This window comes from Oncorhynchus mykiss, chromosome 5 (genome assembly GCF_057628025.1).
Source record: "Oncorhynchus mykiss isolate SJ-2025 chromosome 5, ASM5762802v1, whole genome shotgun sequence".
Taxonomy (NCBI): domain Eukaryota; kingdom Metazoa; phylum Chordata; class Actinopteri; order Salmoniformes; family Salmonidae; genus Oncorhynchus; species Oncorhynchus mykiss.
The window spans coordinates 89,163,977-89,191,950 of record NC_143026.1 but is presented as its reverse complement, the minus strand read 5'-3'; the positions used below and the strand labels follow the sequence as shown (position 1 = coordinate 89,191,950).

The following is a 27,974-nucleotide window of genomic DNA, read 5'->3' as shown; positions in this document are numbered from 1 at the left end:
GAAAGGATGGCTCCCACTCCCACCTCTGACGCGTCAACCTCGACAACGAACTGTCTAGAGACGTCAGGTGTAACAAGGATAGGGGCGGATGTAAAACGATTCTTGAGGAGATCAAAAGCTCCCTGGGCGGAAACGGACCACTTAAAGCACGTCTTGACAGAAGTAAGGGCTGTGAGAGGAGCTGCCACCTGACCGAAATTACGGATGAAACGACGATAGAAGTTCGCGAAGCCGAGAAAGCGCTGCAGCTCGACGCGTGACTTAGGGACGGGCCAATCAATGACAGCTTGGACCTTAGCGGGATCCATCTTAATGCCTTCAGCGGAAATAACAGAACCGAGAAATGTGACGGAGGAGGCATGAAAAGTGCACTTCTCAGCCTTCACAAAAAGACAATTCTCTAAAAGGCGCTGGAGGACACGTCGAACGTGCTGAACATGAATCTGGAGTGACGGTGAAAAAATCAGGATATCGTCAAGGTAAACAAAAACAAAGATGTTCAGCATGTCTCTCAGGACATCATTGACTAATGCCTGAAAGACAGCTGGAGCGTTAGCGAGGCCGAAAGGAAGAACCCGGTATTCAAAGTGCCCTAACGGAGTGTTAAACGCCGTCTTCCACTCGTCCCCCTCCCTGATGCGCACAAGATGGTAAGCGTTACGAAGGTCCAACTTAGTGAAAAACCTGGCTCCCTGCAGGATCTCGAAGGCTGAAGACATAAGAGGAAGCGGATAACGATTCTTCACTGTTATGTCATTCAGCCCTCGATAATCTATGCAGGGGCGCAGAGACCCGTCCTTCTTCTTGACAAAAAAAAACCCCGCTCCGGCGGGAGAGGAGGAGGGGACTATGGTACCGGCGTCAAGAGCTACAGACAAATAATCCTCGAGAGCCTTACGTTCGGGAGCCGACAGAGAGTATAGTCTACCCCGGGGGGGGGGGTGGTTCCCGGAAGGAGATCAATACTACAATCATACGACCGGTGTGGAGGAAGAGAGGTGGCCCTGGACCGACTGAACACCGTGCGCAGATCGTGATATTCCTCCGGCACCCCTGTCAAATCACCAGGCTCCTCCTGTGAAGAAGAGACAGAGGAAACAGGAGGGATAGCAGACATTAAACATTTCACATGACAAGAGACGTTCCAGGAGAGGATAGAATTACTAGACCAATTAATGGAAGGATTATGACAAACTAGCCAGGGATGGCCCAAAACAACAGGTGTAAAAGGTGAACGAAAAATTAAAAAAGAAATGGTTTCACTATGATTACCAGAAACAGTGAGGGTTAAAGGTAGCGTCTCACGCTGAATCCTGGGGAGAGGACTACCATCCAGGGCGAACAAGGCCGTGGGCTCCTTTAACTGTCTGAGAGGAATGTCATGTTCCCGAGCCCAGGTCTCGTCCATAAAACAGCCCTCCGCCCCAGAGTCTATTAAGGCACTGCAGGAAGCTGACGAACCGGTCCAGCGTAGATGGACCGACAAGGTAGTGCAGGATCTTGAAGGAGAGACAGGAGTAGTAGCGCTCACCAGTAGCCCTCCGCTTACTGACGAGCTCTGGCCTTTTACTGGACATGAAGTGACAAAATGACCAGCGGAACCGCAATAGAGACAGAGGCGGTCGGTGATTCTCCGCTCCCTCTCCTCAGTCGAGATGCGGATACCTCCCAGCTGCATGGGCTCAGCACCCGAGCCGGCAGAGGAAGATGGTAGTGATGCGGAGAGGGAGGCGACGGAGAGCGCGAGCTCCTTTCCACGAGCTCGGCGACGAAGATCAACCCGTCGCTCAATGCGAATAGCGAGTTCAATCAAGGAATCCACGCTGGAAGGAACCTCCCGGGAGAGAATCTCATCCTTTACCTCTGCGCGGAAACCCTCCAGAAGACGAGCGAGCAAGGCCGGCTCGTTCCAGCCACTGGAGACAGCAAGAGTGCGAAACTCAATAGAGTAGTCTGTTATGGATCGATTGCCTTGACATAGGGAAGACAGGGCCCTGGAAGCCTCCTCCCCAAAAACAGATCGATCAAAAACCCGTATCATCTCCTCCTTAAAGTCTTGATACTGGTTAGTACACTCAGCCCTTGCCTCCCAGATTGCCGTGCCCCACTCACGAGCCCGTCCAATAAGGAGAGATATGACGTAGGCGACACGAGCAGTGCTCCTGGAGTAAGTGTTGGGCTGGAGAGAAAACACAATATCACACTGGGTGAGGAACGAGCGGCATTCAGTGGGCTCCCCAGAGTAACACGGCGGGTTATTGATTCTGGGCTCCGGAGATTCGAAAGCCCTGGAAGTGGCCGGTGGATCGAGGCGGAGATGGTGAACCTGTTCTGTGAGGTTGGAGACTTGGGTGGCCAGGGTCTCAACGGCATGTCGAGCAGCAGACAATTCCTGCTTGTGTCTGCCTAGCATCGCTCCCTGGATCTCGACGGCTGAGTGGAGAGGATCCGAAGTCGCTGGGTCCATTCTTGGTCGGATTCTTCTGTTACGGTGCGTGAATGAGGACCCAAAAGCGAATCAACTTAAACAGAGCTTCTTTAATTACCAAACATAGGTAGGCTCAGATGGACCGGCAGATTCCGACAGGACAGGACAAGGTTACAGCAAACATGACGACAGTCTGGTTCAGGCATGAATGACACAAACAAACAAGAATCCGACAAGGACAGGAGCAGAAACAGAGAGAGATATTGGGACCTAATCAGAGGGAAAAAAGGGAACAGGTGGGGAACGGGGTGAATGGGTAGTTAGAGGAGACAAGGGACAGCTGGGGGAAAGCGGGGGAGAAAAGGTAACCTAACACGACCAGCAGAGGGAGACAGGGTGAAGGGAAAGGACAGAGACAAGACAACATGACAGTACATGACATCAAGACTATAAATATAGCTTCTTTTTTTTTTGTGCATCAGAGGAAGCTTCCAAAGGGCTCACAGCATTTTAAAAATGTTAAGACAAGCACTAATGTAGACTCAATCGGTCCGTCCAGAAATATCTGTCTAGAAATAGCTGTCTGGAAATATCTGCCTCTTTAAATAGTTTGGCCTCTCCTGGCTATATGCAAATGAGGATGAATTTAGCAGCCTTCTGAATTTAAACAACTCAATTATTATTTTGAAATGATTATTCTGATTCCACACTATGGTTCTGGGCTATGCTCATTACACTATGATTATTCTGATTCCACACTATGGTTCTGGGCTATGCTCATTACACTATGATTATTCTGATTCCACACTATGGTTCTGGGCTATGCTCATTACACTATGATTATTCTGATTCCACACTATGGTTCTGGGCTATGCTCATTACACTATGATTATTCTGATTCCACACTATGGTTCTGGGCTATGCTCATTACACTATGATTATTCTGATTCCACACTATGGTTCTGGGCTATGCTCATTACACTATGATTATTCTGATTCCACACTATGGTTCTGGGCTATGCTCATTACACTATGATTATTCTGATTCCACACTATGGTTCTGGGCTATGCTCATTACACTATGATTATTCTGATTCCACACTATGGTTCTGGGCTATGCTCATTACACTATGATTATTCTGATTCCACACTATGGTTCTGGGCTATGCTCATTACACAATGATTATTCTGATTCCACACTATGGTTCTGGGCTATGCTCATTACACTATGATTATTCTGATTCCACACTATGGTTCTGGGCTATGCTCATTACACTATGATTATTCTGATTCCACACTATGGTTCTGGGCTATGCTCATTACACTATGATTATTCTGATTCCGCACTATGGTTCTGGGCTATGCTCATTACACTATGATTATTCTGATTCCACACTATGGTTCTGGGCTATGCTCATTACACTATGATTATTCTGATTCCACACTATGGTTCTGGGCTATGCTCATTACACGATGATTATTCTGATTCCACACTATGGTTCTGGGCTATGCTCATTACACTATGATTATTCTGATTCCACACTATGGTTCTGGGCTATGCTCATTACACTATGATTATTCTGATTCCACACTATGGTTCTGGGATATGCTCATTACACTATGATTATTCTGATTCCACACTATGGTTCTGGGCTATGCTCATTACACTATGATTATTATGTTGATATCTTCATCTCTGTGTAGTTGCTTATTGTAAAACAAAAAAGACAGTCAATCTTTCTTTCTTTGGTCAAAACTATACACAGACATGTATATATCAAAGTTATTGTTATACTGTTGGATAATCAAAGTTATTTTTATACTGTTGGATAATCAAAGTTATTTTTATACTGTTGGATAATCAAAGTTATTGTTATACTGTTGAAATATACTACAGAAATAGTATGTCCATAATTCTAGTATTCAGATTAATATTTCATGAATTGAATGTAAAGCCGAAACAGTACAGTAGAGTATATAGTACAATATATATCACCCACCCTGACAGTGACCAGGTCATAGAGCAGAACAGCCTTCTCTCTCTTGGTGCTCTGGGGGTTGGAGGTGTCCTGGCCCCCTTGTCCTCCACGGGTCCCTCTAAGCCCAGCCAGGGTGCCTGTATCTGGGCTGAGATTCCCCTCTCCCCCAGGCCCTGGCTTAGGGACACACACTGCTGCCCTGTCCTGCTTCAACCGCTCGATACGCTCCCGAATGTCCGCCTCGCACCCCTCTACCTCGGACCCCCTGTGGTGAAAGTAGGTTGTGTTTTATCAGACAATGTTTTGATGTTGTTTCAGTTTTAAATGTTTGTCAATGTTATTGCATGAAGCCAAAGGGAGATGTCCACATGTTGTGGACAAAACAGTTTTTCTATTATAGTCAGAAGATGCTATTTGATCTGCCACAGACAGACCTGGCTGTATAATAGAGATGGAACCTGGTCTGGATGTGTGTTTCTGTCTCATCAGCACCCCCTGGTGTTGAGAAGGAGGTTGACAACTCCTCAGTTCTTAGACTCCTAAGGGACGGCCTGGGACTGTTGGGCTGCTGACTCTCCATGACCGGGCCTGGGAAGAGGAATGAACTGTTATGAGTGTGTGTGTGTGTGTGTGTGTGTGTGTGTGTGTGTGTGTGTGTGTGTGTGTGCAAACTGCGAATGTGTTTGTGTCTTTTCCATAAAGAGTAGTTGAGGCGTGTGTGTGTGTGTGTGTGTGTGTGTGCAAACTGCGAATGTGTTTGTGTCTTTTCCATAAAGAGTAGTTGAGGCGTGTGTGTGTGTGTGTGTGTGTGTGTGTGTGTGTGTGTGTGTGTGTGTGTGTGTGTGTGTGTGTGTGTGTGTGATTTAGCCACCTGCTATGTGTCTCCAGTGTGGTATGACCTGCTGTCTCCTGCCCTCGTACACAGACAGTAACTCACTGTAGGCCTCCTCACACTCCTCACTGTCGATCAAACAGGGAAAACGTTTCATATACAGCAGCAGGACAACACTCTCAGAGCACATGGTCATAGAGGAACAGGTGTCACCACGGAATGTATGTACATTTAATACACGTGTAGGTTACAGGGCTACATGACTTCATCCCCAGGCTCAATTGCTACCACATATTCATGTTCGATAGAGAAAGAGCCGGCCGGTCGGACGAGATTAAGTGCTACGACGTAGCGTAACGACTCCAAACACAATCATCAAGTTCGCTGACGACACGACCGGCGGTAGGACTGATCACCGATGACGAAGAGGCAGCCTACAGGGAGGAGGTCAGAGACCTGGCAGTGTGGTGTCAGTACAACAACCTCTCCATCAACGTCAGCAAGACTAAGGAGCTGATGGTGGACTACAGGAAACGGAGGGGCGAGCACACCCCCATTAACATCATCCATTAACATCATCCATTAACATCATCCTCATCCACATCGATGGTGCTGTGATGGAGCGGGTCTTACAGATTCCTCGGTGCCCACATCACTGAGAAATGAACAATGCCCACACAGTTGTGAAGAGGGCACGACAACGCCTTGTTCCCCTCGGGAGGCGGAAAAGATTTGACATGGGCCCTCAGATCCTCAAACACATAGACAGCTGCACCAATGAGAACATCTTGACTAGCTGCATACCCACTTGGTAGGACAACTGCAAGGCGCTACAGAGGTTACAGCCCCGCCCATCACTGGGGCCGAGCTCCCTGCCATCCAGGATCTATATACCAGGCGGTGTCACACACTGACACACACTGGACTCGACCCACACACTGACACACACTGGACTCGACCCACACACTGGACTCTACCCACACACTGGACTCTACCCACACACTGACACACACTGGACTCGACCCACACACTGACACACACTGGACTCTACCCACACACTGACACACACTGGACTCTACCCACACACTGACACACACTGGACTCTACCCACACACTGACACACACTGGACTCTACCCACACACTGACACATACTTACACTGGCACCTCAACACACACATAATGACTACAAACGCATGCACATCACGTACACGCATCTATACTGACGCCACACACACACAATCACACATACACACACTCACACACACTTTCACCCTCACCACATACACTGCTGCTACTGTTTATTATCTATCTTGTTGCCTAGTCATGTACATAGCTACCTCAATTACCTCCCCTCCCCCTGCACATGGACTCAATTTTTCTACTTCCTGTGTGTAGCCATGTTGTTGTCTACTCCCTGTATATAGCCATGTTATTGTCTACTCCCTGTATATAGCCATGTTATTTTCTACTTCCTGTATATAGCCATGTTATTGTCTACTTCCTGTGTGTAGCCATGTTATTTTCTACTCCCTGTATATAGCCATGTCATTGTCTACTCCCTGTATATAGCCATGTTATTTTCTACTTCCTGTATATAGCCATGTTATTGTCTACTTCCTGTATATAGCCATGTTATTTTTTACTCCCTGTATATAGCCATGTTATTGTCTACTCCCTGTATATAGCCATGTTATTGTCTACTTCCTGTATATAGCCATGTTATTTTCTACCATGTTATTTTCTACTTCCTGTATATAGTCGTGTTATTTTCTACCATGTTATTGTCTACTTCCTGTATATAGCCATGTTATTTTCTACTTCCTGTATATAGCCATGTTATTTTCTACCATGTTATTTTCTACTTCCTGTATATAGTCATGTTATTTTCTACCATGTTATTGTCTACTTCCTGTATATAGCCATGTTATTTTCTACTCCCTGTATATAGCCATGTTATTGTCTACTTCCTGTATATAGCCATGTTATATTCTACTCCCTGTATATAGCCATGTTATTGTCTACTTCCTGTATATAGCCATGTTATTTTCTACCATGTTATTTTCTACTTCCTGTATATAGTCATGTTATTTTCTACCATGTTATTGTCTACTTCCTGTATATAGCCATGTTATTGTCTACTTCCTGTATATAGCCATGTTATTTTCTACCATGTTATTTTCTACTTCCTGTATATAGTCATGTTATTTTCTACCATGTTATTGTCTACTTCCTGTATATAGCCATGTTATTTTCTACTTCCTGTATATAGCCATGTTATTTTCTACCATGTTATTTTCTACTTCCTGTATATAGCCATGTTATTTTCTACCATGTTATTTTCTACTTCCTGTATATAGTCATGTTATTTTCTACCATGTTATTTTCTACTCCCTGTATATAGCCATGTTATTGTCTACTCCCTGTATATAGCCATGTTATTGTCTACTCCCTGTACATAGCCATGTTATTGACTACTTCCTGTATATAGCCATGTTATTGTCTACTCCCTGTATATAGCCATGTTATTGACCACTCCCTGTATATAGCCATGTTATTGTCTACTCCCTGTATATAGCCATGTTATATTCTACTCCTTGTATATAGCCATGTTATTTTCTACTCCCTGTATATAGTCATGTTATTGACTACTCCCTGTATTGGATTGCTAATGGAAACATGCAGAATGAGCTAGAGGTTATGCTGTTCTGTGTGTTGGCCATGTTATTGACTACTCCCTGTATATAGTCATGTTATTGTCTACTCCCTGTATATAGCCATGTTATTTTCTACTTCCTGTATATAGCCATGTTATTGTCTACTTCCTGTATATAGCCATGTTATTTTCTACTCCCTGTATATAGCCATGTTATTGTCTACTTCCTGTATATAGCCATGTTATTTTCTACTCCCTGTATATAGCCATGTTATTGTCTACTCCCTGTATATAGCCATGTTATTTTCTACTTCCTGTATATAGCCATGTTATTGACTACTCCCTGTATATAGCCATGTTATTGACTACTCCCTGTATATAGTCATGTTATTGTCTACTCCCTGTATATAGCCATGTTATTTTCTACTTCCTGTATATAGCCATGTTATTGTCTACTTCCTGTATATAGCCATGTTATTTTCTACTCCCTGTATATAGTCATGTTATTTTCTACTCCCTGTATATAGCCATGTTATTGTCTACTCCCTGTATATAGCCATGTTATTTTCTACTTCCTGTATATAGCCATGTTATTTTCTACCATGTTATTTTCTACTCCCTGTATATAGCCATGTTATTGTCTACTTCCTGTATATAGCCATGTTATTGTCTACTCCCTGTATATAGCCATGTTATTGTCTACTCCCTGTATATAGCCATGTTATTTTCTACTCCCTGTATATAGCCATGTTATTGTCTACTCCCTGTATATAGCCATGTTATTTTCTACTTCCTGTATATAGCCATGTTATTGTCTACTTCCTGTGTGTAGCCATGTTATTTTCTACTCCCTGTATATAGCCATGTTATTGTCTACTCCCTGTATATAGCCATGTTATTTTCTACTTCCTTTATATAGCCATGTTATTTTCTACTCCCTGTATATAGCCATGTTATTGTCTAGTCCCTGTATATAGCTATGTTATTGTCTACTTCCTGTATATAGCCATGTTATTGTCTACTCCCTGTATATAGCCATGTTATTTTCTACTTCCTGTATATAGCCATGTTATTGTCTACTTCCTGTGTGTAGCCATGTTATTTTCTACTCCCTGTATATAGCCATGTTATTGTCTACTCCCTGTATATAGCCATGTTATTTTCTACTTCCTGTATATAGCCATGTTATTTTCTACTCCCTGTATATAGTCATGTTATTTTCTACTCCCTGTATATAGCCATGTTATTGTCTACTCCCTGTATATAGCCATGTTATTGTCTACTCCCTGTATATAGCCATGTTATTGTCTACTCCCTGTATATAGCCATGTTATTGACTACTTCCTGTATATAGCCATGTTATTGTCTACTTCCTTTGTGTAGCCATGTTATTTTCTACTCCCTGTATATAGCCATGTTATTGTCTACTCCCTGTATATAGCCATGTTATTGTCTACTCCCTGTATATAGCCATGTTATTGTCTACTCCCTGTATATAGCCATGTTATTGTCTACTTCCTGTATATAGTCATGTTATTTTCTAACATGTTATTGTCTACTTCCTGTATATAGCCATGTTATTTTCTACTTCCTGTATATAGTCATGTTATTTTCTACCATGTTATTTTCTACTCCCTGTATATAGTCATGTTATTTTCTACTTCCTGTATATAGCCATGTTATTGTCTACTCCCTGTATATAGCCATGTGTGTGTCTGTACCAGTATTGGAGAGCCATCTGCAGGGCTGTGCTGTCAGCTTCGTGTCTACTGAGCGTCATACTGATCAGCTCAGACTCTCCCTTTCTCTTGTCCAGAGCTGCAGTCAGACGCTCGTTCCGGGCCTTCAGCCTTTCTATACACCTGTGGGGGTTAACGAGGGAGGTCAAGGCCACGACACACAACACAACACACACCACACAACAACACACAACACACCACACAACACACCACTTGGGAAACACTGACCCACACCAGCAGATCTGGGATCTATTCCATGTTGTAAATCTGTAATTTAACCCTCTCAGTTGTACGTACCTCTGTAGTCTGTCTGTCTCACCCTCCAGGCTGACGCTGGGGCTGGGGCTACGACAGGGGCTGCCTTGTGGGACACTCCCAGGCCAGGGGGAGGGTGATGGAGAGGCCGAGGAGGATATGTCCCCCCCAGTAGAGAGGGCCGGGAAGATCCCCATGGCAATGGGTCTTCTGAGGAACAGAGGTGACCCGGGGAAGGGAGGAGAGCCAAGGAATGAAGGGGAACCAGGGGAACCAGGGGAGGCCCAGCCAGGACTCAGAACCACACCACTGGAGCTCCCTGAGGAGCTGTAGGGAGGAGAGAGGCTGCCTGATCGCCACGCCTTATGGAGGCCCAGTAACTGGCACCAGACCCATAGACAAAGAGAGTTTAGCCATTCGCCAGCAGACAGACATAGTTTGACCATTGTGGTTTCAGCCAAAGCATTATGATGCTAGATCAGAAAGACACAGTAAACTGTATGGTCATAGCTCTCCTTAGCTCTGATTGGCTAGTTTGTGGAGTTTTCACCAAACTAATTACACAAATCCTTTTAGATCTAGGATTATTGAGATGTAGCCTGTTGCACTTCCACCTACCCTCTCATGTAGACTGTTCCTCTCAACCTCTATGTCTCCCACCGTGACCTTTGCCCCCTCTAGTTCTTCCTGTCTGCTCTGTAGGCTGCTGCGCAGGTCACAGTTCCGCTGGTGAAGTGCCAGGACGTCCTTCTGGTATTGCTGACGCTCCTCGGGGGGCAGACCAGACGGGTACGAGATCCCAAACTCTCTCTCCATCTCCTCTAAGACCTGAGGAGAGGTTTGAGGTCACACATAACTTAATTAGTTAGGCATGATTCCAGGGTAATTAGGTTTTGAGGCCCACGTGGTAATTAGCCTACATAGGTCACTCAACTGGTAGTTACTGCACTGTACCCTGTGTTTCGAAAATATCCTGTTAGTGTGTAAAAAATAAAGTTACAAGTTTAAATATAATTCACATTGATAAAGAGTTATTCCAACTAGCTTGTTACATGGTAATAAAAAATGATGTCACATCATTCCTTGTCACCTGACATTGTGACCGTGTCTCACCTGTGTGACTTGTACCCAGCCGTCCCTGGCGGCTGTGAGGTGTTCCATCTGTCCGTCCTGGCCACAGGCAGTGTGAGAGGCAGCCCAGGCCCTCCTGGTGTTAATGGAACCCTCCAGAACAGACATGACTCCCTGGAGTTCTGACCATACTTCACCACTACCCTCTGCAGGACAACACAGAGCAGAACACGCTATTACGATCATCACTAAAGATCTGTACACCATTCTATTCATTATAAATGTTGTGAAAGGATGTGGTTAACGTATTGATTGTCTACTCTTTGTAGTCAACTGCTAACATTTGGATATTGGTAATCCCGTCCCCAGGCAGCTCTGCAGTAGAAAACAGCCTGGGGATGATGTTAGGATATGGGTAAACTGAGCCTGGGGATGAGGTTAAGATATGGGTAAACTGAGCCTGGGGATGAGGTTATGATATGGGTAAACTGAGCCTGGGGATGAGGTTAGGATATGGGTAAACTGAGCCTGGGGATGAGGTTATGATATGGGTAAACTGAGCCTGGGGATGAGGTTATGATATGGGTAAACTGAGCCTGGGGATGAGGTTATGATATGGGTAAACTGAGCCTGGGGATGAGGTTATGATATGGGTCAACTGAGCCTGGGGATGAGGTTAGGATATGGGTAAACTGAGCCTGGGGATGAGGTTAGGATATGGGTAAACTGAGCCTGGGGATGAGGTTAGGATATGGGTAAACTGAGCCTGGGGATGAGGTTAGGATATGGGTAAACAGAGCCTGGGGATGAGGTTATGATATGGGTAATCTGAGCCTGGGGATGAGGTTATGATATGGGTAATCTGAGCCTGGGGATGAGGTTATGATATGGGTAAACAGCCTGGGGATGAGGTTATGATATGGGTAAACTGAGCCTGGGGATGAGGTTATGATATGGGTAAACTGAGCCTGGGGATGAGGTTATGATATGGGTAAACTGAGCCTGGGGATGAGGTTATGATATGGGTCAACTGAGCCTGGGGATGAGGTTAGGATATGGGTAAACTGAGCCTGGGGATGAGGTTAGGATATGGGTAAACTGAGCCTGGGGATGAGGTTAGGATATGGGTAAACTGAGCCTGGGGATGAGGTTAGGATATGGGTAAACAGAGCCTGGGGATGAGGTTATGATATGGGTAATCTGAGCCTGGGGATGAGGTTATGATATGGGTAATCTGAGCCTGGGGATGAGGTTATGATATGGGTAAACAGCCTGGGGATGAGGTTATGATATGGGTAAACTGAGCCTGGGGATGAGGTTATGATATGGGTAAACTGAGCCTGGGGATGAGGTTATGATATGGGTAAACTGAGCCTGGGGATGAGGTTATGATATGGGTAAACTGAGCCTGGGGATGAGGTAATGATATGGGTAAACTGAGCCTGGGGATGAGGTTAGGATATGGGTAAACTGAGCCTGGGGATGAGGTTATGATATGGGTAAACAGCCTGGGGATGAGGTTATGATATGGGTAAACAGCCTGGGGATGAGGTTATGATATGGGTAAACTGAGCCTGGGGATGAGGTTAGGATATGGGTAAACAGCCTGGGGATGAGGTTATGATATGGGTAAACTGAGCCTGGGGATGAGGTTAGGATATGGGTAAACAGAGCCTGGGGATGAGGTTATGATATGGGTAATCTGAGCCTGGGGATGAGGTTATGATATGGGTAAACTGAGCCTGGGGATGAGGTTATGATATGGGTAAACTGAGCCTGGGGATGAGGTTAGGATATGGGTAAACAGAGCCTGGGGATGAGGTTATGATATGGGTAATCTGAGCCTGGGGATGAGGTTATGATATGGGTAATCTAAGCCTGGGGATGAGGCTATGATATGGGTAATCTGAGCCTGGGGATGAGGTTATGATATGGGTAAACTGAGCCTGGGGATGAGGTTAGGATATGGGTAAACTGAACCTGGAGATGAGGTTAGGATATGGGTAAACTGAGCCTGGGGATGAAGTTAGAATATGGGTAAACTGAGCCTGTGGATGAGGTTAGGATATGGGTAAACTGAGCCTGGGGATGAAGTTAGAATATGGGTAAACTGAGCCTGTAGATGAGGTTAGGATATGGGTAAACTGAGCCTGGGGATGAGGTTATGATATGGGTAAACTGAGTCTGGGGATGAAGTTATGATATGGGTAAACTGAGCCTGGGGATGAAGTTAGAATATGGGTAAACTGAGCCTGTGGATGAGGTTAGGATATGGTTAAACTGAGCCTGGGGATGAAGTTAGAATATGGGTAAACTGAGCCTGTGGATGAGGTTATGATATGGGTAATCTGAGCCTGTGGAAGAGGTTAGGATATGGGTAAACTGAGCCTGGGGATGAAGTTAGAATATGGGTAAGCTGAAACAAGAATGAACGCTTTCTACTGTATCTAAACAAGCATTCAGAAGATCATGACCAAGAAACAAAAACAGGCGGATTATCAAGAAAATGAAAACCTCCCAAATGATAGAGGCTGTTCTTTTCTTTGGACACACAAATAGATTATGTTTGGTCTGGCACAGTAGCCAGAACTACAACCATCATCCCTTTCTGTTCATTGCCACAAAGCACAGCACACACACACAGAGAGAGATGGATGGATGTGTGGGTATTGTGAATTGTGAAGTCATGCCATGGAGCCTATGCCAACCTCTGTTGGTTACTGGGGCTTTAGATGCGGTGCCAGTGTGTTTCTCTGGGTTGCAGAGGGATGGAGGGGGGCTGGACAGGGAGGCTGGAGCCGGAGGGAGGATGACTGGCTCCTGTGGTTTAAGGTCATCTGGATCACTGAAGAGGAAAGAAGTACATCTTTCTATGAACCAGCAGCTCAGGGCAAGTCTAGTGATATTTTACAGCTCCATGAAGAATGTTCTCTTTCTCTAACACACACCTTGGTGCTTGTAATGCGCCCATTTTCCTGTTGAGTTCAGCAATGATGCTGAGTAGAGTTCCGACCTCCGCCTCACACTGAGCCAGCTCTGCCTGGGAAGGCTCAGAGTTCACCTCGGTGTCAGGGGTCATTGTGGTTACCAGGGTAACCGGGGTCATCTCCTCACCCTCTGACTGTATGTCCAGGGTATCAGATCTCCCTCGTTTGAACTCCTGTGTGGAAATAATGGACATTTTTTCTGACAACATTTTGTTTCATAAAATATATTGGACCTGAGTCAATTCAATTATATATTTTTTTACTGTAAACAAACACTAAGGATTTGATATGACCTTTGTTCTTTACTGTAAACAAACACTAAGGATTTGATATGACCTTAGTTTTTTACTGTAAACAAACACTAAGGATTTGATATGACCTTAGTTTTTTACTGTAAACAAACACTAAGGATTTGATATGACCTTTGTACTTTACTGTAAACAAACACTAAGGATTTGATATGACCTTAGTTTTTTTACTGTAAACAAACACTAAGGATTTGATATGACCTTAGTTTTTTTACTGTAAACAAACACTAAGGATTTGATATGACCCTTCCCTAGAACTCTCCATTAAATGACTGACAGCTGCTGTGCTCGTGACATGGAGGTTATTGTTGTTCTCTTTGGACAACCATTGTTTTGAGAAGCGGAAGTGTAGGAAACAGAAGCATCCTGCAAAACCACTTCCCGCTCAGAAATATGTAGCCCAAAAAAACACGTATAAGTCATGCCCAACTGAAAACAACCTCTCACTCTTTTTCAACTTCTTGCCTTAATTCTGATAGTGTATAAAATGTACAAATCAACCTACTTGAACTGTTAAAACACAGTTGTCTTTTAAGCAACGTATAAGGGACATTAGTGACTGTGGTACCTGTACAACACACAGTAAGCAGTGGACAGAAGGATGTGTAAAGTTAGAGTTTGAACCACAGATGATACTCAAGCTCTCAAAGACAATCACACAACCAGATAGATACACAGACAGACTTCAAAGTAATAAAAATAAGCTGGTGCCTGCATTATCTGACACACCAAAGTGTCCAATGAAAGACATCAATGGTGTGAGTTCATTGCAAAATGTGGGTTACTGTACAGGTACACGTAGCCTTGATGGTAAAGAAAAAAGCACTCTAATATGACTGTTAGGAAGGCTACCCCTCAAATGTTTTCGTGCCAGCAGTCAGCAGCTTTGAACGTGTGTTAGGCTTGGTTTGGTACAAGATCAAATTGACAACCCCCCCCCCCCCCCCCCTCAGTTAACAAAGAGGACATGATAGACTTACCTCCATGGCTTCCATGTGTCAGAAGCTCACTGTGATTCTCCTGCTTCTATCTGTTGTCCACTAACTGCCATTAAACACTGGAGAACTGAGCTAACCTCTGTGGTGCTGCTGCAGCCAGAGACTGCTATCCTGTTGCCTGTAGTTTTGTATAATTATACCTTCCAATGGTTCCTCCGTTTCTCTCTGTTGTAAAACTTCTGACTGCCTGTGTGCTGCCTACCCTGCTCGACTGGGAGCCCCCCCCCCCCCATCTCTCTCTCTCTTTCAGACACTCACCATTTCTCTCTCTCTTTCTATTTATCTATTTCTGTATCTCTCTATCTGTGTGAAGCCTCTGGTGTATTGGTATTTTAGTTTTAGGAGTTCAGTGACATCACTCTGTCTGTTCCAGCTCCAGGAAATCACAATACATAGATAAAGGCGTTTTGGCATCTAGTAGCAAATGGGGGGGGGGGGGGGGGGGGGGAGTCAGATAGTGATCCCAACCCAACCCTTGTTCTCCCTCGCATTGGAACTCTTCCTGTCTGTCTCTGATTGTGTACTGTGTTTTTATCTCAGTTGAGGTGCCCACTTTCAGAAGCTAAGCATAAGCATTTGAGTGACGAAATGGTTGGTAATCCTTCTTAATGCGCGTCCAAGTCCACTTCATGTTTATGAACACTCCCGTGTTTAATTGCTCAATTGTAATTATTTCGTCACTATGGTCTATTTATTGCCTTACCTCCCTAATCTTACTACATTTGCACACACTGTATATAGATATTTCTATTGTGTTATTGACTGTACGTTTGTTTATTCCATGTGTAACTCTGTGTTGTTGTTTGTGTCGCACTGCTTTGCTTTATCTTGGCCAGGTCGCAGTTGTAAATGAGAACTTGTTCTCAACTAGCCTACCTGGTTAAATAAAAAATTTGAACTAATAAACTTCAAGTTGCTTCATTATTTACTTGAATTGTGTCATCACATAAAATGGGAAGTTACTTGTTTGCTGAAAATAAGTGGACCCATTGACATAATATTAGCAACAATGTATCTGATTACATACAGTATTGTATGATTTTACAGGACATTTCATATTTGGACTACAATAACCTCAATTCCCCGCTGCCGGAATTCCTGATTGACATTCTTCCGGTCAGGAAGATGGCCGTACACAACAAATAGTTTGCGAAATATGAACTATATTTCATTCGTTTTCTTCGTTTTATAGACGTATAACCTAGGTATTTCCTGGAAAAAAATGTAAGTTGGCGTTTTAAATCTAACTATGTTTACGCATATCTATGCTTTAGTTTCGATGCTGAGATTGCTAACGTTAGCTAGCCAGCCAGCTGCCTGAGCCGGTGTCTTGTTTGTGTTCATTTACATTGCTAGTTCCAGTATTTAGCTAGCTGGTTTGCTAGCTATGGATTCATCTTGATTCATCCCCTGTATGTGTTCAATATGCAGCCTCTCGCGCTGTTTTTGATATTAGGCTCACATTTTGCCCTGTCCGGGGAAGTGAAAAGTGAACTATTTGTGAAAAGTGAACTATGTGATTAACTGTTGCTGTCGAGAGGCTGGCTGCTGCCTCACTGACTGCCTGCTCCTGGTATCTTTTTATTTCATTTTCTGGATGGATTAATTTGGCCCCCTGACAGCCGAGAGGATTTCTGAGAAAGGGTTGTGGACGTCTAGACTAGAGGATGCGCCCTGGTTCCCGAAACTCGCACTAGGGATACAGGCCAAATATATCACCTCTCCCCCCCAGCACCAAATCCAGTAGCAGGCCAGCCAATGCATCACACGGATTGATGTCTAAATAGGTTCCTTGGGACGTCACCCCATTGAAGTTTAAAACGACATTTAAAACGATTAGAGTAGGGGTTAGGCTTTAGGGACGTCTCAAGGATCCCTTAGAGCACTAATCCACACGGTTGCATCACACGTGTCATTCATTGTGTCCATATTTTAAGCTCATCTGTTTCCATCAAATAACCTTTAAAATAAACGAATAACTGAAATATATATCCCCGCAGCAACCAGTATCCATGGAGACCCCACAGCCCGGCCCAGCAGACGGAGAGGAGCGATCAGTGGAGCTGCGGCCCAGAACACGCTCAAACCCGGAGGGTGCAGAGGACAGGCGCAGTAGCACTGGTAGCCTAGGCAACAGCAACCCCAGCACCCCGCAGCCCGCAGTGGGAAGCCGAGTGGAGGGAGAAGGGGAGGCCTCGACCAGCGACAGTCCTCCTAGCTCCACCACCACCACAGTCTCTGCCACCACAGCCCAGACCGTAGCCCCTATAGTGGCAGCTACGGTCAATGCCATAGTAGGCCTGCCCACCCCCACGCCAGTGGCCAAGGACAGGCCCAAACCCACCCAGGCTCCTCCCCCTCTGACGCCCCCCATCCCTCCCACAGCAGAGTTCCAGCTACGAGCACCCCGCGTCAACTGTCCAGAGAAAGTGGTGCGTGATCCTGTATTGTTGATGACTAAAAACGGAATGAAATCGAAGGGATGTCATTGCGAGAGATATTGGGCTAATGAAGTTCACTCCTGGGATTTAGGCTAGATGAAAGGACGTGCGAAGCGATGTCATTGTGAGAGATATTGGGCTAATGAAGTTCACTCCTGGGATTTAGGCTAGATGAAAGGACGTGCGAAGGGATGTCATTGTGAGAGATATTGGGCTGATGAAGTTCACTCCTGGGATTTAGGCTAGATGTAAGGACGTGCGAAGGGATGGGCTCAGACCGTGTTGTTCTAAGATTGTAATCCTATATGTTTTATGACAGATCATCTGTTTGGATCTCTCTGAAGAGATGTCATCACAAAAACTGGAGTCCTTCAATGGGTGAGTTCTACTTCTGGTCTTGTTGGCATATTTTTTATTTAACCTTTATTTAACCAGGCAAGTCAGTTAAGAACAAATTCTTATTTACAATGACGGCCTAGGAACAGTGGGTTAACTACCTTGTTCAGGGGCAGAACGACAGATTTGTACCTTGTCAGCTCGGGGATTCGATCAAGCAACTTGTCAGGTTACTAGTCCAACACTTTGACCACTAGGCTACCCGCCATCCCATATCTTTTATCTGCTTGACGACACGTGAAATGGCCACTCTCTGACTATGTCCAAAGTTCTGAAAACCTTTCCCCTCTCCCTTCAGATCCAAGACCAACGCTCTCAATATTTCCCAGAAGATGATTGAGATGTTTGTGAGAACAAAACACAAGATTGACAAGCGCCATGAGTTTGCCCTGGTGGTTGTTAATGATGATGCCTTGTGGGTGAGTGTTGTTGGCCCATTCACTTTAAGTAAATGTATTTTTCCTGAAGGCCACAACCAAACCGTTATTATTATGCTCAGTTATCACATGGTACTGTATTTGCAATTTGAGTCTAATTCTATTCCATAATTTCCATATGCATGTGTGTGTTGCTCTCTCTCTCTTAGCTGTCAGGTTTCACCTCTGACCCCAGGGAGCTGTGCAGCTGTCTCTATGACCTGGACACCAACGTGTGTGAAACCTTCAGTATCCTTCCTTTGTCACAACAACAACAAGCCATTCAGCCTGTAGTGTAGTCTAGTGTGGTATTGTATTACTGTTGGGGCTAAACATCCTGGAAGTTGTCTCCTTAATATCCTTCACCAGATCTAGAGGATCTTCTTAGTGTTATGTAAGTTACATCACTTCCTCCTTTAATCACTTCTCTCCTTTTCCCTTCTGCTGTGGTTCTAACGGTTGTCCTGTATCGTCTGCTGTGGTCGTAACTGCTGTCCTGTACCCTCTGCTGTGGTTGTAACTGCTGTCCTGTATCCTCTGCTGTGGTCGTAACTGCTGTCCTGTATCCTCTGCTGTGGTCGTAACTGCTGTCCTGTATCCTCTGCTGTGGCTGTAACTGCTGTCCTGTACCCTCTGCTGTGGTTGTAACTGCTGTCCTGTATCCTCTGCTGTGGTCGTAACTGCTGTCCTGTATCCTCTGCTGTGGTCGTAACTCTTGTCCTGTATCCTCTGCTGTGGCTGTAACTGCTGTCCTGTATCCTCTGCTGTTGTCGTAACTGCTGTCCTGTATCCTCTGCTGTCCTTGTAGCCGTCAGAAGATAGATCTTCCTCTCATGGACAACATCCAGACCATCCCCCCTCCGTTTGTAGTCAGGACTCTCCTCATCTACAGTAGACACGCTGGACAGCTGCAGTTCAGCCCCTCAGACGCTGTCAATGTAAGGGACAATACTGGACCACCACTGTAACAACCTACTACTGTCTACTGTTAACTCTACTACTATACCACCACTGTAACAACCTACTACTGTCTACTGTTAACTCTACTACTATACCAACACTATCAACCTACTACTGTCTACTGTTAACTCTACTACTATACCACCACTATCAACCTACTACTGTTAACTCTACTACTATACCACCACTATCAACCTACTACTGTCTACTGTTAACTCTACTACTATACCAACACTATCAACCTACTACTGTTAACTCGACTACTATACCAACACTATCAACCTACTACTGTCTACTGTTAACTCTACTACTATACCAACACTATCAACCTACTACTGTTAACTCTACTACTATACCAACACTATCAACCTACTACTGTTAACTCTACTACTATACCAACACTATCAACCTACTACTGTTAACTCTACTACTATACCACCACTATCAACCTACTACTGTCTACTGTTAACTCTACTACTATACCAACACTATCAACCTACTACTGTCTACTGTTAACTCTACTACTATACCACCACTGTAACAACCTACTACTGTCTACTGTTAACCCTACTACTATACCACCACTGTAACAACCTACTACTGTCTACTGTTAACTCTACTACTATACCACCACTGTAACAACCTACTACTGTCTACTGTTAACCCTACTACTATACCACCACTATCAACCTACTACTGTCTACTGTTAACTCTACTACTATACCAACACTATCAACCTACTACTGTCTACTGTTAACTCTACTACTATACCAACACTATCAACCTACTACTGTTAACTCTACTACTATACCAACACTATCAACCTACTACTGTTAACTCTACTACTATACCAACACTATCAACCTACTACTGTCTACTGTTAACTCTACTACTATACCAACACTATCAACCTACTACTGTCTACTGTTAACTCTACTACTATACCAACACTATCAACCTACTACTGTTAACTCTACTACTATACCACCACTATCAACCTACTACTGTCTACTGTTAACTCTACTACTATACCAACACTATCAACCTACTACTGTTAACTCTACTACTATACCAACACTATCAACCTACTACTGTTAACTCTACTACTATACCAACACTATCAACCTACTACTGTTAACTCTACTACTATACCAACACTATCAACCTACTACTGTCTACTGTTAACTCTACTACTATACCAACACTATCGACCTACTACTGTTAACTCTACTACTATACCAACACTATCAACCTACTACTGTCTACTGTTAACTCTACTACTATACCAACACTATCAACCTACTACTGTCTACTGTTAACTCTACTACTATACCACCACTATCAACCTACTACTGTTAACTCTACTACTATACCACCACTATCAACCTACTACTGTCTACTGTTAACTCTACTACTATACCAACACTATCAACCTACTACTGTTAACTCCACTACTATACCAACACTATCAACCTACTACTGTCTACTGTTAACTCTACTACTATACCAACACTATCAACCTACTACTGTCTACTGTTAACTCTACTACTATACCAACACTATCAACCTACTACTGTCTACTGTTAACTCTACTACTATACCAACACTATCAACCTACTACTGTTAACTCTACTACTATACCAACACTATCAACCTACTACTGTTAACTCTACTACTATACCACCACTATCAACCTACTACTGTCTACTGTTAACTCTACTACTATACCAACACTATCAACCTACTACTGTTAACTCTACTACTATACCAACTATCAACCTACTACTGTCTACTGTTAACTCTACTACTATACCAACACTATCAACCTACTACTGTTAACTCTACTACTATACCAACACTATCAACCTACTACTGTATACTGTTAACTCTACTACTATACCAACACTATCAACCTACTACTGTTAACTCCACTACTATACCAACACTATCAACCTACTACTGTTAACTCTACTACTATACCAACACTATCAACCTACTACTGTCTACTGTTAACTCTACTACTATACCAACACTATCAACCTACTACTGTCTACTGTTAACTCTACTACTATACCAACACTATCAACCTACTACTGTTAACTCTACTACTATACCAAATATCAACCTACTACTGTCTACTGTTAACTCTACTACTATACCAACACTATCAACCTACTACTGTTAACTCTACTACTATACCACCACTGTGTCCATCACCTTATCAGACGTCTACTGCTCTGACTTCACTGAATACTATTTTGTACAGCTGTGTATCACGTGTCTTATATCTGTGGTGAGACCTAGCTCTTTCAGTGTTTGTGGTATTATTTGAACAGATACACTAACTATCCTTGTCTCATCCTGCAGAGCATGCTGCTGTCTCCCTACTTCTTCTTTGATGTGGTTTACCTTCACAACGGGGCTGAGGAGCAGGGGGATGAGGCCAGCTGGAGGGTGAGTGGTCGAGGAGATGGGAGGGATTCAAGGAGAACAACGGCACAGACATTCATCCAAGCTCTGAAATGTTACTATGTGAGATTGTGAAGCCTGCTGAAAAAACACAATTCCATCTTTTAGTGGCACCTTACAGCTCATGTACACTACATGACCAAAAGTAAATGGACACCCTTCCTCACAATAGTGTTTACGGCCACAAATACACTACATGACCAAAAGTAAATGGACACCTGCTCGTTGAACATCTTATTCCAAAATCATGGGCATTAATATGGAGTTGGTCCCCATTTGCTGCTGTAACAGCCTCCACTCTTCTGGGAAGGCTTTCCACTAGATGTTGGAACATTGCTGCTATAACAGCCTCCACTCTTCTGGGAAGGCTTTCCACTAGATGTTGGAACATTGCTGCTATAACAGCCTCCACTCTTCTGGGAAGGCTTTCCACTAGATGTTGGAACATTGCTGCTGTAACAGCCTCCACTCTTCTGGGAAGGCTTTCCACTAGATGTTGGAACATTGCTGTTATAACAGCCTCCACTCTTCTGGGAAGGCTTTCCACTAGATGTTGGAACATTGCTGCTATAACAGCCTCCACTCTTCTGGGAAGGCTTTCCACTAGATGTTGGAACATTGCTGCGGGGACTTGCTTCGATTCAGCCACAAGAGCATTAGTGAGGTTGGGCACTGATGTTGGAGCAATTAGGTCTGGCTCGCAGTCGGCGTTCCAATTCATCCCAAAGGTGTTCGATGGGGTTGAGGTCAGGGCTCTGTGCAGGCCAGTCAAGTTCTTCCACATAGATATCAACAAACCTTTTATGTATGGATCTCGCTTTGTGCACGGGGGCATTGTCATGCTAAAACAGGAAAGGGCCTTCCCCAAACTGTTGCCACAATGTTGGAAGCACAGAATCATCTAGAATGTCATTGTATGATGTAGCGTTAAGATTTCCCTTCACTGGACCAAAGGGACCTAATCCGAACCATGTAAAACAGCCCCAGACATTATTAATCCTCCACCAAACTTTACAGTTGGCAGTGCTATGCATTCGGGCAGGTAGGTTTCTCCTGGCATCCACCAAACCCAGATTCGTCTGTTGGACTGCCAGATGTTGAAGCGTGATTCATCAAACCAAACCAAGCGACCAAAAAAACCAAGCGACCATCAAACCAAGCGACCAAAAATTAGTCGCTTGGGCCGAACACAACAGGTGTAGTAGACCTTACAGTAAAATGCTGAATACAACAGGTGTAGTAGACCTTACAGTAAAATGCTGAATACAACAGGTGTAGTAGACCTTACAGTAAAATGCTGATTAGAACAGCTGTAGGTAGACCTTACAGTGAAATGCTGAATACAACAGGTGTAGTAGACCTTACAATGAAATGCTGAATACAACAGGTGTAGTAGACCTTACAGTGAAATGCTGAATACAACAGGTGTAGTAGACCTTACAGTGAAATGCTGAATACAACAGGTGTAGTAGACCTCACAGTGAAATGCTGAATACAACAGGTGTAGTAGACCTTACAGTGAAATGCTGGATACAACAGGTGTAGTAGACCTTACAGTAAAATGCTGAATACAACAGGTGTAGTAGACCTTATAGTAAAATGCTGAATACAACAGGTGTAGTAGACCTTACAGTGAAATGCTGAATACAACAGGTGTAGTAGACCTTACAGTGAAATGCTGAATACATCAGGTGTAGTAGACCTTACAGTGAAATGCCGAATACAACAGGTGTAGTAGACCTTACAGTGAAATCCTGAATACAACAGGTGTAGTAGACCTTACAGTGAAATGCTGAATACAACAGGTGTAGTAGACCTTACAGTGAAATGCTGAATACAACAGGTGTAGTAGACCTTACAGTGAAATGCTGAATACAACAGGTGTAGTAGACCTTACAGTGAAATGCTGAATACAACAGGTGTAGTAGACCTTACAGTAAAATGCTGAATACAACAGGTGTAGGTAGACCTTACAGTAAAATGCTGAATACAACAGGTGTAGTAGACCTTACAGTAAAATGCTGAATACAACAGGTGTAGTAGACCTTACAGTGAAATGCTGAATACAACAAGTGTAGTAGACCTCACAGTGAAATGCTGAATACAACAGGTGTAGTAGACCTTAGTGAAATGCTGAATACAACAGGTGTAGTAGACCTTACAGTAAAATGCTGAATACAACAGGTGTAGTAGACCTTACAGTAAAATGCTTAATTACGTGCTCCTAACCAACAATGCAGTTTCAAATAAATAAAAAGGTAATTGAGGTATATGTACATGTAGGTAGAGTTATTTAAAGTGACTATGCATAGATGATAATAACAGAGAGTAGCAGTGGTGTTAAAAAGGGGGGGGGGGGTGCAAATTGTTTGGGTAGCCATTTGATGAGATGCTCAGGAGTCTTATGGCTTGAGGGTTTAGAAGCCTCTTGTACCTAGACTTGGCCCTCCGGTACTGCTTGCTGTGCGGTAGCAGAGTGAACAGTCTATGACTGGGGTGGCTGGGGTCTTTAACAATTTTTAGGGCCTTCCTTTGACACCGCCTGGTGTAGAGGTCCTGGATGGCAGGAAGTTTTGCCCCAGTGATGTACTGGGCCGTACGCACTACCCTCTGTAGTGCCTTGCGGTCGGAGGCCAAGCAGTTGCCATACCAGGCAGTGATGCAATCAGTGATGCTCTCGATGGTGCAGTTGTAGAACCTTTTGAGGATCTGAGGACCCATGCAAAATCTTTTCAGTTTCCTGAGGGGGGATAGGTTTTGTCGTGCCCTCTTCACGACTGTCTTGATGTGCTTGGACCATGTTAGGTTGTTGGTGATGTGGACACCAAGGAACTTGAAGCTCTCAACCTGCTCCACTACAGTATCGTCGATGAGAATGGGAGCGTGCTCGGTCCTCTTTTTCCTGTAGTCCACAATCATCTCCTTTGTCTTGATCACAATGAAGGATTCATCATTCCAGAGAACGTGTTTCCACTGTTCCAGAGTCCAATGGCGGCAAGCTTCACACCACTAGTCGACGCGTGGCATTGTGCATGGTGATCTTAGGGTTGTGTGCGGCTGCTCAGCCATGGAAACCCATTTCATTAAGCTCCCGACGAACAGTTCTTGTGCTGACATTCCTTCCAGGGGCAGTTTGGAACTTGGCAGTGAGTGTTGCAACCGAGGACAGACGGTTTTTCAGCACTCGGCGGTTCTGTTCTCTGAGCTTGTGTGGCCTACCACTTTGCGGCTGAGCCGTTGTTGCTCCTAGACGTTTCCACTTCACAATAACAGCACTTAGAGTTGACCGGGGCAGTTAAAGCAGGGCAGAAATCCTATGACGGTGCCATGTTGGAAGTCACTGAGCTTCTCAGTAAGGCCATTCTACTGCCAATGTTTGTCTATGGAGATTGCATGGCTGTGTGCTCGATTTTATACACCTGTCAACAACGGGTGTGGCTGAAATAGCCAAATCCACACATTTTAAGGGGTGTCCACATACTTTTGTATATACAGTGCATTCGGAAAGTATTCAGACCCCTTGACTTTGACTTTACAGCAGTTTTCTGAAATTGATTTAAATGTTTTTTTTCCTCATCAATCTACACACAATACCCCATAATGACATCACAATACCCCATAATGACATCACAATACCCCATAATGACATCACAATACCCCATAATGACATCACAATACCCCATAATGACATCACAATACCCCATAATGACATCACAATACCCCATAATGACATCACAATACCCCATAATGACAAAGCAAAAACATTTTTTTTTTTACATTTTTGCAAATATATAAATAAATAAATAACATTGCTGCACAGCTATTTCCAGGTCCATGTTTGATCCAGTTCTAGTCCGGGCACTGGCTGGGCCACTCATGGAAATTCAGAGAATTGTCCTGAAGCCATTCTTGCTTTGTCTTGGCTGTGTGCTTAGGGTCATGAGCGCTCTGGAGCAGGTTTTCATCAAGGATCTCTGTACTTTCATCCTTTTATTTTTCCCTCGATCCCGACTAGTCTCCCAGTCCCTGCCTCTGAAAAACCTCCCCAGAGCATGATGCTGCCACCAACATGCTTCACCGTAGGGATGGTGCCAGGTTTCCTCCAGATGTGACACTTGGCATTCAGACCAAAAAGTTCAATCTTGTTTCTCATGGTCTGAAAGTCCTTTAGGTGCCTTTTGGCAAACTCCAAGTGGGCTGTCGTGCCTTTTACTGAGGAGTGGCTTCCGTCTGGCCACTCTACCATAAAGGCCTGATTGGTGGAGTGCTGCAGAAATGGTTGTCGTTCTGGAAGGTTCTCCCATCTCCACAGAGGAACTCTGGAGCCCTGACCAAGGGCCTTCTCCCCCGATTGCTCAATTTGGCTGGGTGGCCAGCTAAAAGAGTCTTGGTGGTTCCAAACTTCATCCATTTGAGAATGACGGGGGACACTGGGTTTTGTGGGGCCTTCAATGCTGCAGAAATGTTTTGGTACCCTTCCCCCAGATTGTGCCTCAACACAATCACCTGAGCTCAATTTTGAGTCTCATAGCAAAGGGTCTGTATACTTATCTATGTATGTATGTATGTATGTATGTGTGTGTATATATATATATATATATATATAACGTAAACATTTTATTTATTTTTTTCATCCATTTTAGAATAAGGCTGTAACGTAACAAAATGGAAAAAGTCAAGGGGTCTGAATACTTTCCGAATTCACTTCCTGTTCTATCACTGAAACGTGAAAAACTGTTCCACCTAGAGGAGATATCGTTTCACTTTAACTGTAATTTCTTATCTCTCTGTAGGACATCTACACATCGTTCTGTAACCTGGACTCTAAAGGCACCTGTTACCACTTCGAGGTATCTCTGTGTGGGCCGGCCATCGAGCTCCACAACTGCATGGCCAAGCTGCTGTCCCACCCCCTCCAGAGACCCTTCCAGAGCCATGCCTCCTACAGCCTGATAGAGGGAGATGACCCCCAGGACGTAGAGGCCACCGTCTAACTGGAGGTGCCTGGTAGAGCGACGGACCCCCAGGGGAGGCCAGTGTTTAACTTGGGGGTCTTCAGAGTACCCTGGTCCTGGAGAGTTACAGGGTCTGCAGGCTTTTGCTATTTTGACACTGAATCAAGAGGTGTGTTAGTAGTGCAGGGTTGGAGCAAAAGCCTGCCGAGTCAAGTGTGTTAGTGCCCGGCGCTGGACTAAGCGTTTGCACACGCTGTAGCTCTCCAGAACCAGGCTTGGAGAACACTGCTCTAACTGGACAAAGAGATGGGTTGCTAGGAGATGGGTTGCTAGGAGATGGGTTGCTAGGAGATAACAATGGGGAAATTAAGAAGCATGTGTGTATGTATTCCATTTTGTTTTAAACCTGATCTGGGGACAGTGTTTTCCCTACAAGTCTTAAAGAGTGAAATCCATGGTGGCACTTCTAGGCCTACACAATAGATGTCACCCATTTCCATGGCTGGCTTGTGGAAAACCTACATTGAAATAACTAAATATAGCTATATACACTGTCAGGAGCAAGGTTGTTGTCATGGGCTGTTTGGGAAAGGTTGTAAACTGATTCGTTTTCTTGTTTTTCCATCCGTACACCCTCTGATGGGTACGTTTGCCTTGTCAGATCGGCTGTCTATATTCCCACTTATGTTGCTTGTCTTGTCAATTGTACTTGCGTTGATCTGTATCTGATGATTAAAAGATAAATGTTCGGTTAAATCTACATGTTGTTTTTGTGTCCCAGACCCAGTATGTCTTTTCACCACTAGGTGGCAGTATATATATATGTGTCCTTTAGAAAGTTTAGTCAAGCAATGGTTGACAGCCCCCGTACTCGTGGGGCTACGGTCTCTTTTTAATGTTTCACTGGTAATATACTGCTTTGTAGGGGCATCTATTGAGATTAGAGACCCAGGTATAATTAAATATTTGATTTAAAAAGCGAGGATAAACATCCCTCGAGGACCACAGTCTTTATCTTAGAGTTATGGAGACAAAAGCAGCTTAGACTGTTTTTGTTTCAGAGATGTCAGTCCCTCTGACCTGTAT

General features: G+C 44.2%; 2 protein-coding genes across 7 annotated transcripts in view; one reads left to right on the top strand and one right to left on the bottom strand.

The window, feature by feature from the left end:
- Positions 1-15,765, bottom strand: part of ushbp1 (Usher syndrome 1C binding protein 1) — a 30,398-nt gene extending 14,633 nt beyond the window's left edge. For 3 of the 6 annotated variants that reach the window (XR_016496364.1, XM_090236265.1, XM_090236266.1), the window contains exons 1-10: positions 15,234-15,765; positions 13,907-14,118; positions 13,667-13,803; positions 11,001-11,164; positions 10,506-10,715; positions 9,930-10,267; positions 9,615-9,755; positions 5,279-5,367; positions 4,842-4,995; positions 4,429-4,672 (exon numbers count right to left, since the gene is read on the bottom strand). Coding sequence is in view for 4 of the 6 variants with exons in the window: in XM_090236265.1 (XP_090092391.1) it covers positions 4,429-4,672; positions 4,842-4,995; positions 5,279-5,367; positions 9,615-9,755; positions 9,930-10,267; positions 10,506-10,715; positions 11,001-11,164; positions 13,667-13,803; positions 13,907-14,118; positions 15,234-15,248 (1,704 nt within the window). In the remaining 2 variants the exon portion in view is untranslated. The remainder of the gene's footprint in view (positions 1-4,428; positions 4,673-4,841; positions 4,996-5,278; positions 5,368-9,614; positions 9,756-9,929; positions 10,268-10,505; positions 10,716-11,000; positions 11,165-13,666; positions 13,804-13,906; positions 14,119-15,233) is intronic. The other 3 variants (XR_016496365.1, XM_090236267.1, XM_090236269.1) reach the window with 1 other exon arrangement.
- A 430-nt stretch (positions 15,766-16,195) lies between these two features.
- On the top strand, positions 16,196-27,644 carry babam1 (BRISC and BRCA1 A complex member 1). Its single transcript, XM_036978784.2, has 9 exons — positions 16,196-16,475; positions 17,252-17,683; positions 18,012-18,070; positions 18,387-18,507; positions 18,675-18,753; positions 18,874-18,898; positions 19,313-19,442; positions 21,832-21,918; positions 26,727-27,644. The coding sequence occupies exons 2-9, from the start codon at positions 17,264-17,266 to the stop codon at positions 26,925-26,927; spliced, it is 1,122 nt and encodes a 373-aa protein (XP_036834679.1). The 5' UTR covers positions 16,196-16,475; positions 17,252-17,263; the 3' UTR covers positions 26,928-27,644.
- Positions 27,645-27,974: the final 330 nt, after the last annotated feature.

Bases quoted from the DNA above. Each gene is read 5' to 3' on its own strand.
- babam1 (XM_036978784.2), top strand. From the start codon at position 17,264: ATGGAGACCCCACAGCCCGGCCCAGCAGACGGAGAGGAGCGATCAGTG. The intron at 18,071-18,386 runs GTGAGTTCTACT...CTCTCCCTTCAG, and splicing joins AAACTGGAGTCCTTCAATGG to ATCCAAGACCAACGCTCTCA. The intron at 19,443-21,831 runs GTAAGGGACAAT...CTCATCCTGCAG, and splicing joins GCCCCTCAGACGCTGTCAAT to AGCATGCTGCTGTCTCCCTA.